General features: G+C 56.2%; 2 protein-coding genes across 3 annotated transcripts in view; one reads left to right on the top strand and one right to left on the bottom strand.

Moving 5' to 3' along the window:
* Positions 1–1,474, top strand: part of TMEM9 (transmembrane protein 9) — a 4,148-nt gene extending 2,674 nt beyond the window's left edge. For both annotated transcript variants that reach the window (XM_009696826.1, XM_009696827.1), the window contains exon 5: positions 1,325–1,474. In XM_009696826.1, the coding sequence (XP_009695128.1) occupies positions 1,325–1,474 (150 nt within the window). The remainder of the gene's footprint in view (positions 1–1,324) is intronic.
* Positions 1,475–3,903: 2,429 nt separating this feature from the next.
* LOC104159024 (alpha-1,3-mannosyl-glycoprotein 4-beta-N-acetylglucosaminyltransferase C-like) lies at positions 3,904–6,718 on the bottom strand. The gene is made up of 3 exons (XM_009696825.1): positions 6,605–6,718; positions 6,171–6,318; positions 3,904–5,135 (listed from the first exon to the last, which is right to left on the bottom strand). The coding sequence occupies exons 1-3, from the start codon at positions 6,716–6,718 to the stop codon at positions 3,991–3,993; spliced, it is 1,407 nt and encodes a 468-aa protein (XP_009695127.1). The 3' UTR covers positions 3,904–3,990.
* Positions 6,719–9,727: the final 3,009 nt, after the last annotated feature.

Genomic DNA, 9,727 nt, shown 5'->3' with positions numbered 1-9,727 from the left:
GGAAATACAGGAGACTGAGATGGGGATGGTCTCTCAGAGAGGAAGTGTTGGAGGCAGAGCTGATGACTGGTGCGGAGGCACGGAGCGGCTGCACACCCAGTGATTAGCTGTCATGCTTGATTGCATCTGTAGCTGGTGCTCGGTTTGTGGGATGCAAAGGCTGTCCAAGACTTGCTGCCTGTTAGTGCAGCGTGTGGCTCTGCGACGCGGCTTTCCCTGTGGCTTTCTCAGTTCAGACATGAGCAGTTTAGCAAGGTGCAGTGTTGGGCAGAGCTCGCTTCTGGAGCTGAGCTCCTTTCTTTGGTAGAGCCCCCGGGCTGTGCTCGAGCATTGCCCCAGCTGGCGCTTCACGGTCTCAGCTGCTGCAAGGAGACTTGTGAGGATGCCTTCCCTAGTAATTGGTGACTCTGGATACTAGTGATTAGCTCAGTCCCACTCTGCGAAGGGAAGCTGGAATGTTTGAAGGTACTCTCCTTTCCCAGTCTCTGAGAAAATCACTGGATCAGCCTGTCCTGTTTATACTTTGCTGTAACTGTAAACTATTTGGCCCAATTCTTTCATATGTTGATGTAAGTGAGGAGCAGCTGCTCTGAGGTGCACAGCCTATCTATTACCTCTCTCTGCTGAAAAAAGGAGGTCCTGCAGGAGGAGATGAATTGTATCCTAAAAGTACGCTTTTGCTCCACGGCAATTATTCAGATTTAGATCTAGGTGCACACCATAAATGCCTGATATTAGGCGAGGTTTATCTTACTCCAGTGTGCTGGACTGTAAACTCTTTGGGATAAGCCTTGTGATTGCCTTGGTGTTTGTGTACCACGACGGATCCCCATCCAATGGCCTTCTGCCATTACGGCAGCCTAAGTGGGGTTGTTTGGAGCAGTCTGAACAGCAGGGCTGGGCAAAAGTCCTGCAGCACCGTTCAAGAAACAGATGAGCAGCTACTGTGTAAGCTAGTATGCCGACAACAATGGAAATTGTTGGCCCGATTTCAGTGGGGTGATGCAGTTTGCTTTAGCAGTGCAGCTCCTTGCAGACGCCTAGCAGTGGATTTCCAGCAGAGGTTTAAACTTAGTGCACTTCCACTTCTGGGGACTTTTTATTTGGGGCCTGTGACTTTACCATGAGTGGTCCTCAAGAGCAAGCTTTCCAGCTGGAGTTGCGGGGGCTGGTATTGAGGAGTTCTGAAAATGAGGTTCTTCATCAGGACAACTCGAGCCTTGAATTGTTCATTCAGTTGAAATCTCTCTCAGAATGGAGCTGCCACCTTCTATGTTCGGGCTGGGCATGCCTTGATCTCTCTCACCATTCTTTTCTATTGCAGGATGCTCGCTCCTTGGCTGCAGCCCCCACCCCATCTGGTGCTAGAGCCAACACGGTGCTGGAGAGGGTGGAGGGGGCCCAGCAGCGCTGGAAGCGCCAGGTGCAGGAGCAGAGGAAGACAGTTTTCGACCGCCACAAGATGCTGAGCTAGTTTGCTGAGCTATGCGACACCACTTCCCAAGAGACCGCTAGTCGAGACAGACAGCAAGTCATCCGTGGTGTTTGACTGAAAGCTCTAACCCTCTCTGATTTACCGTCTTCATAGAGAGAAGCAGACCAAAATGCTTGCCTCTGGTTTTGTCCCCTTGTCCTTTACCTTTCAGCCCAGAGGCTCCTTAACCCTTGCCTGGCTGAGATCTGCGCTGATCGTTAGTCCCGTGGCTGCATGTAAATGGTGGGTTGTATGCAGTGCTGCTGCCCCGGTTCACGGGCTGACTCGAGCAAGGGCTGCAGTGCCAGGGTGCTGTGCTTGGCTGGACCCTGCGGGCACCCACTTACTGGGACTGAAGTCTCCATCAGCCCACCCCTGCATCAGAGACAGGGATCTCAGTACAGCGTGTTGGAAGCTGGCTGAGTCTTCCTGGGATAATTTTTATGTGGGATAAATTATGTGGTGTTCCTCCAGGATGAAGAAGCCTCTTCCTCCTCCAGTCTGCACCGATGTTAATTGGGTGTTGTGGTGCTGAGACAAGTGCGGTGCGCTGGAAGGAAGAGGAGGGGGTTCCCTGCCAGTGGTCGGCTGCTGCTTGTACTTACCCTGGTGTAAACGGAGTGGATTTCCACACTCTTCAGGGGAGTCTGTCCAGATTTACACCAGCATAACTGAGACTGCAGCTTGTTTCCGTGTAGGTGAGTATCACAAACCTGATGAGTACATTCACAAGTAAGAGACCAACAGGTAAAAGGTTGATTTACGTTAATATCTTTTTCCTGCTTTAGCAGTGGATAAAAACGTACTGAGGAGAAAGCTTTCCGTTTGTTCCCACATTGGTAACCCTTGATGCTGTCGTAGTGTGGTCAGGAGTATTTTGTGTCCGAGAGAACTGGGGCAAAGGCTCTACTGGAGCACTGTAAACACTTGTCTGGGTCTGGGGGCCCTGGGAAGGGGACACTTCTGCTACTCAGAACACTCCAAGAGCTCTGACTGTACTTGGGCTGTGTGATTCTGAAGTGATGCTGTGTGAAACTGAAGTGATTCTGCAATGCGTATTATTGATCCCACTGAGAACATTTATTATGTCAGTAAGGTGCTGGAGTTTATCATGTAGCATCTCTGTATTAAATGCAGACAAAGATCTATTACACGGCTGGCTTTTTTTTCAGGGAAAAGTCACTTCACAGCAGGTCTGGGGCTCCCAGCGCTGAGTGGCTGCTCTTCAGGCTGCCTTCCAGTGCCCAGCAGGCAAGTTGATGCAAGACCTCAAGACAGAGCTGTGGTTACGGCACTCGGGTGTTTTGGCACTGGAGGTGGGTCCCCTGGCACTGGTTTGTGCCTGTCGGTGTTCAGAGGGTGACTGTCTTGCTCCAGGAGAGCCGGGCTTAAAACACCGGCAAACCAGAGCAGTCTTGCTTGGCACAAGTTAGGAACTGCTCTGGGCTGTCTCACAGGAAGGCCAGGCAGATCAGAATTCCTCGTTTATTGAAAGCTGAGCAATTGTTGCTGAAAGCCTAATTGGGAGAGGCACTGGTCACTGCCTCGTGTGCTAGTACCAACAGCTTTAGATCGAGCTGCCCATCAGGATCGAGCCCTCCAGACAAATCCGAACAAAGCTTTTTGGGGGCTTTGTGCCTGCAGCCTGCGTGTACCCCACTTACCCTTCAGCACCTCAGTGGGCTAAAAAGTACCCTCACATTATACCGAGGTCACATTTTTCTTTCCCATCCTTGTTCCATTACTCGATTGTTGAACCTTTCTCCCCCTTTTGGAAACCCTCTCTTCCCTGTCCTTCCCGCTCGGGGTGAATCCCGCATGGACACCGGGTATGGTCCCTGGAAATTGTACCCTCTTTGAGAGGGGGAAAATCTGTTTGAAGGGTCTGAACACAAACAGCGGCTGGATGAGAGCTGCCGAGGCTGTCGCGCAGGGACTGAGCCAGCGTGGTGGGTCCATCTGGTGGCCGCTGCCCCTCTGATCAGCACCGAGACATCGGTGATCACCAGCGGGGTCGGGTTCCTGCTCCCAGCGACAGGACCCCTGGGGCCCTGATCCTGGAGGGCGAGGGGTTTGGTGGTTTGGTGAGCAGCACCCCCATACCTTCCCCTGACCCCTCCCAGGAACAACTTGAAAATGGGATAGGAGAGGAAAAAAACAAAAACCAAACATGCAGGTTAGAAATCAGGAGTTGGTGGGTTAGAAAACTCAGATAGGGAAGGGATGGTGTGGAGAGGTTGCAAAAAAATGTCACTGCCTCGTTAATTATTTGGTTAATTAGCTGATTAGCTTTGTCCTGTACACCATCCTCCCCATACCCCCTGCATTGCATCCTGGCGCATCCCCTGAGCAGGCACAGCCTCCACATCCGACAGCGGTGCCTGCCATCCCTCTGGAGACAGGCAGCAGTGCCGGCAGGAGTTAATAATTTAATTCCTTATCAAAAAAGGGAGTGAGAAAAATAAAGGACCTCTTAGTTCAAAACCCAGCCGCTTGGCAACCTGCCACATCCATGGTCAGGTGCTTGCCATAGTCCAGATGTCGATGCTCTGGATGATGAGCCACTCGCTTTGGTCCTGGGTTACCCGGATCCTCACGCACTCCACGGGGCCAGGCATCCCCCTCTCCAGCTCCCGCTGCTCAAAGGTCCCCTTCTCGAAGGTGCCCACAGTGGTGTAGGCAGAGCAGTCCCGGCCATCAGCCTGCCGCCGCCGGCCCAGCTCCAGCACCCCCGCACGCAGGAAATCACCCTGGCGCTCGTCGGAGCCTGTACGCACCCGAACATGGGTGACGCGGGCCGGTTGCTGGAAGACGATGGAGAAGATGCTGCCGGCAGCTGGGTGTTTCCCCCAAAAATACCCCTCTGCTGAGCTGTAAGCCTTGAGGGGCTTGTAGTTCTCAAAGACAGACATGTTGGTGAACAAGGCCGCCGGCGGGTTGTCCGGAAGGTCCAAGGCATCGGCCTGGAATTCATCATCCTCCAGCCGGTTGACAGTGCCCTGGAAGGAGGAGTAGAGGCCCATATGCTGGAAGAGGGAGGGCTTGAAGCGGATGACATCCTTCTGGGTAAGCAGGAGGCGGAAGTGGACGAGCAGCCAGTCACAGGGCATCTCCTGGTAGAAGAGGAGGAGGAAGTGAGCCAGGCGAGGAAGGTCACTGGAGCGGTAGAGCTTACCGATGTAACCCAGCTTGGAGAACTCAAGGGTGGCCCAGTTGGAGCCTTCCCGGGAAGCCAGTGCCTTGCGGATCGCCGTCAAGAAGGACTTGGCGCACCACACATCATCCTCAATCATCAAGTAGTAGGAGGAGAGGTTGGCGGCAAAGGCGAGGAGGAAGGCATAGTCCACGTTCTGCTTGGATCTGAACCTCACCCGCTCCTCTGGGTCGTTGTAGTTTCTCTTGAGGCCTTCCAAGGTGGGGTAAAACTCATGGGGAGCGTGGATAAGCAGGAGCCGGCCCAGGAGGATGTGATGAGCAAACTTGTGGGCGATGTTGGTGGCCACATGCGTGTTCCATCTGGGGTCTGCGTCAGCCAGGTGCACCACCACCACCATCTCCTGCAGTTCCTCCTCCGTCGACTGCTTGAAGAGGGACTGGAGTGTGTCCAGGAGGTAGTAGCCACGTGGCCGCTGCACCGACGCCAATCCCACCGTCAAGAATTCTGCAAGGCAGAGGAAAGGCATTAGCAGGCTGAGGGGTGACCTGGGATGCACCATGGTGAGGTTTTTCCCCTGCAAGCCACAAGGATAGGAGTTTCAAAAAGCTCTCCCCATGGCCAACCCGCATGGTTAATGCTATCTATGGACCCATGTCCAAGGCTGGCAGGTCCTTTCTGAAGCTAAAGCCCCCAGCGTCTCAGGAGGTGCCCAAAATTGGCCCAAGTGGCAGGGGGAAGGCAGGATGAGAAGTCAGGGGCTCTTCTAAAGAAGAAATATTTGGGAAAAACACCTTTAAAAAAAGCCAAACCTGGAGGAAGGAACAGTGAGGAGACAGTCTACAGGGCAGGGACAGCTTTGTGGCATGGCTACACATCCTGGAAGCATGCCCCTACCCTCCTCCGAACCTTGTGGAGATGCAACCACGCTGGGATGAGGCATCCTCCTGCCCTCCCCACAGCCCAGCTGTGGCTGCAGCTTCTGTTGCTGCTGGTCCGCGCAGCACCGTGCACGTACTGGATCTCCAGTTTGAGCATGGGCTCGTGCGGAGCTCCTCTAAGCTCCTTCCTGCGCTGTTTGCATGTGAATTGCTTTTCATGCTCCTGTCCAAGAGCTTGACCCACATCTCCCACACTGTGCGGTTGTCCTGGTGTCCAGCCCCACCATCTCCACCTTCCTGACTGAAGAGCAGGAAACTCAACCCCAGGGAGATGGGATCACAGCCACCCTCCCCAAAGAGATCCAGGAAACCCCAAATGTCCGTGGTCACCCCAGTCCCAAGGTGCAGAAGCATGGACCATGCTTGGAGCATGTGGACCTTCCACTACCCCTCCACCTCCTCAGACAGAGTAGCGAAGGCTGGCTAGGGAGGAGGTCACCAGGTATTGGCAGATCCCCAGTCCCACAAAGGTTGGAAGCAGACCCCTCCCCACCCCGGCAGCAGCAGTGATGGGGCAGGTCCATGCTGGGACATGCAGCTGCAATGTGAGAGATGTACAAACCCAGAGCCCTGCTCAATCCGGGGTCCCGGAGCCACTCACTTTTGTGGGGTGACAAGGAGCCAGCGAGGAGCTGGTAGGAGACGTTGTGGAGTGCGGAGAGCCCATCCATGTCCTTGAAGATGCGCTGGGCTCCTTCAGGCTGCAGCATCTGCAGGACCAAGTCTGGGGCCAAGCCCCTAAGCTCCACCTGGATGGGAGCCATGGGCAGCCAGATCAGATCCCAGGACACACGTGAGCAAGGGGGAATGACAAGTGAGGGACCCAGAAATGAGGGGGAGCCCCTGTCCTGCCCTCCCAGCTCCTGGATGGGGGGAGGCTGAGGTGCACAGGGCAACTCCAGGGAGTGGAGAAGGCAGAGCTGGGGTTTGGGGGTGATAATGGTGCAGGGAAAGGAGCAGAGCTGGGGTTGGGGACCCTGTGGGGCGGGTGGGGATGGAGGATGCTCCAGTGGGACATACTCAGGGGGGACTCACCTCCAAGAGATCCTGTTCCCGCTGGCTGCCCCCATGGAGGAGGAGGAGGAGGAGGAGGAAGAGGAAGGAGGCTGCAAGCACAGCCGTGAGGGAGCGCTTCAGGGAGCATCGCATAGCACCAGGCCAGCACGCCAAGGCCTGCGGGAGGAAGGGGCACATCAGGTCAGGGCACAGCCCGGGGAAAACCACCGTCCCCTGGACAAGACAGTGAGGCAGCACCTGGATGCACCCCCAGAGCTGACCCCTCTGCTCAGAGCACCCAGGGCTGAGCACCCAGGGCTACACACCCAGGGGCAGCTGTGGAACATCAGGAGGTACCCGTGCACCATCCCCTTTGGGCAGGCAGGGACAGGACACCCAAAATCAGCCAGGTATAAAATCCAGCCGTGCCAACATCCCGGGCTGTCCTGCAACACCCTGCACAGCAGCCCTGGAGATGGAGGCAGAAGAAACACAGGTGACACAGACCTTGGGGAAAGCTTTTGGGTCAGCGTGGCACCCCAGGAGCAGTCACCAAGACCTTGGCATTTGGAATCAATCCCTGGGAGACGCCCAGGTCTCAAAGGAGCCCGGGCTGCTCTTCCAGCGTCGCAGGGACGAAGCAGTTCCCCAGCCCCTCCTGCCTGCCCTACTCCCCGTCTGCCTCCACCCAGGCAGCAGCACTCGCCCTGTCCCAGCCACGTCCCCTGCTTGGTAGAACAAGAAAGCCGTCCCTGAGTGGGGAGAGTGTCACCTTCAAGGAATTCGTACTGCCCTGGAGATATTTTACCTTGTAGTAGAGGTGTGGCAGGAAGCTAAAAGGCTCCTGTGTTCACCTGGGGTTTTTTCCATTATAAATATGACCGAGTCTGCCCTGGAAGAGGAGAAACTGGAGATTGAGGGAGTGCCCAGCCCGGCAGGGCAGACACAGTCAGCCCCATCCAAACCGCTCACAGCGTGTCGGCTTGTTTTGGTCAAAGCGTCTTTGAATGCAAACATGTGGAGGAAAAGCCCTCCTAAGCCACCTAATAAAACACTGAGAAAACTGCCAGCCTTGCTGAACAAGGGCTGGGCTTTACCCAGGACTTCTTAAATACATCACTGCATCAACTGCTGCTGGGCAGCGGGTGCTCCAGCCCACCTGCAGTCCCCAAATTGCAGAGGCCAGTTGCAGCACCTCTGTTGTCGCTACCCTGGAGCATGTGCTAGGCTTATTTTAAGGAGAAACCCCCTATTTTCCTGCCCAAAAGTCCTTTAGGGGAGGTGTTAACATCTCAACAGGCCGGTGCAGAGCAGGTCCCCCCAGTGCAGCAGCCAGTGCCGTCCTTGCCACACTGACCTCCCCCAGGAACATTGCTCGTTATTTGAGATAAGCAATTAAAACAGAGCGAGCTGCTCTCTCCCAGGGAGGGCTGGGCTGAGCCATGGCCTTAGCACGACTCGTCTTGGCCAAGGAGAGCAGAGGAGCTGCCTCCCCTGAGCTCGAACCCAGCAGTGGCTGAGCTCTGGTTATTGCTGGTTTTTCAAAGCGCTCGGGGGCACAACGTCCTGGAGCTGCTTAAAATCTCTGTCCGGGTCACAGCAGAGAGTGGGGAGAATTGGGGGTGCTCACTGCCATGGCCAGCTCTTCCCAAACCTCCCCCGCAACCTCTCCTTCCTCTGCTGCGATGGGGGCACAGGCACCTCACCAGCTTAGGGGGGAGCAGCTTTAGGGACCTGTCCCAGGCCACGGGGACATCACACCCTGAAGCCACCCTGGAGGTGGATTTCCAAGCCTAGACCTCCACGATCGATGGTCCAGCATGGAGGCCACAGGGCGAGGTGGGAATGGCGAGGCTTGGCAGCCAGCCACGTGCCAGGCTGGGCATATTTGTACTCTGGGTGGCCAAAGGTTTTTCTGGCTGCCAGGAGGGCGTCCGGCTGGCTGGCTTCTGGGATGGAAAACAAGGTGCTGCTCAGCACCCCCAGCTCCCACGGGCAGCAGTTTCATCCATGGAGAGGAAGCAGGGAGCCCGTGGGAAACAAGGTCACACACACCTTGCCCCTCCAGCATCACAGGCTTAAGAGAACAGAGGGTAACAAACACTGCCCCATAATTAACTCCCTAATTGGGCTTTTCATTTTGGCCTCCATGGAGAAACAAAGCAGCCCAGCTAGACGGGCACAACCAGGGGCCACACCACCATGGGCACGTCACGGGGATGCAGCATCCTCTAGCTCCTGCTTGGGGTGCCTCCACGGGGCATCCCTGTCCTCACTCCTGCCCCAGCACCTCATGCACCTTCCCCACAGCTCAGCACCCTGTTGGGGATGTCCCAAAAAGCCACCACCCCGTGGGGACATTGGGCCAGTGGCCAGGAGGAGCTGGCTGCTGTGAAATGCTCGCCCAGAGCCAAACTCCTCTGCTTCATTAGGAGACTCCCGGCCAAACGGGCTGCGTGACGCAGCAGCTGTGACTCAGTCCAGCAGCAGAGGGGAAGGAGAATGAGTAAATACAAAGCCTCGGTCCTGCGAGGAAGGACCGGATGCTCCCATGCGCAGGCGGCTCCAGCTGCTTCCTCCAGCACTGGGGAGAGTGGGGCTGTTTGCACAGCACGAAGGGGAACAACCAGGGTTCACCATCCCACTGCCAGAAAGGCCTCCTCATGCTGGGGGAAACTGAGGCACGGAAAAAGGCTGTGTGTCACCCGGCAGGGTAAGCACCAGGTCTCCGGCGTGATGGGGGTCCGCAGGATGGGGCAGGGTGGAACCCGGCACCAGAAATCACCGCTCGCTTGAGTGGAGGACACGGCAAATTGTGCCACCATGATGTCCCTGATGGGCAAATTGTGGCCGTTTGGGGTTGCATGGGACAGGGGGGTCCTGGGTCCCTGGGAGTCAGCCTGGGATCCAGCCCTCGGCTCTGTGGGTGTCTCTGCTCTAAGGGTCATTCCGCAGGGAGGACGGAGGGGAAAAGCTGCGTTTCAGTAGCGCAGGACTCTGGAAATCAAAGCTTTAGGTCAACCCAGGTCTCCTACAGCCCCACAGCACAGGGGGTCTCTGCAGGCAGCTTGGTAAGGGGACACCTGGGTCTGATCCGCTCCCCACAGCTGACAGCATGGGGACCCCCAGCCCACCACCCTGCCCTCACCCCCCAGGCCCCAA

This window comes from Cariama cristata, unplaced genomic scaffold, assembly GCF_000690535.1.
Source record: "Cariama cristata isolate BGI_N322 unplaced genomic scaffold, ASM69053v1 scaffold6413, whole genome shotgun sequence".
Lineage (NCBI taxonomy): Eukaryota > Metazoa > Chordata > Aves > Cariamiformes > Cariamidae > Cariama > Cariama cristata.
The sequence above is the reverse complement of the archived record's forward strand: the minus strand, read 5'-3'. Positions and strand labels throughout refer to the sequence as shown.

What these genes read in the sequence shown, in the direction of transcription:
- LOC104159024 (XM_009696825.1), bottom strand. Translation starts at nt 6,718, where the DNA reads ATGCGATGCTCCCTGAAGCGCTCCCTCACGGCTGTGCTTGCAGCCTCC. An exon ending in GGGAACAGGATCTCTTGGAG is followed by an intron (nt 6,319 to 6,604) that starts GTGAGTCCCCCC and finishes GCTCCCATCCAG; the next exon opens with GTGGAGCTTAGGGGCTTGGC. An exon ending in CTCCTTGTCACCCCACAAAA is followed by an intron (nt 5,136 to 6,170) that starts GTGAGTGGCTCC and finishes TCTGCCTTGCAG; the next exon opens with AATTCTTGACGGTGGGATTG.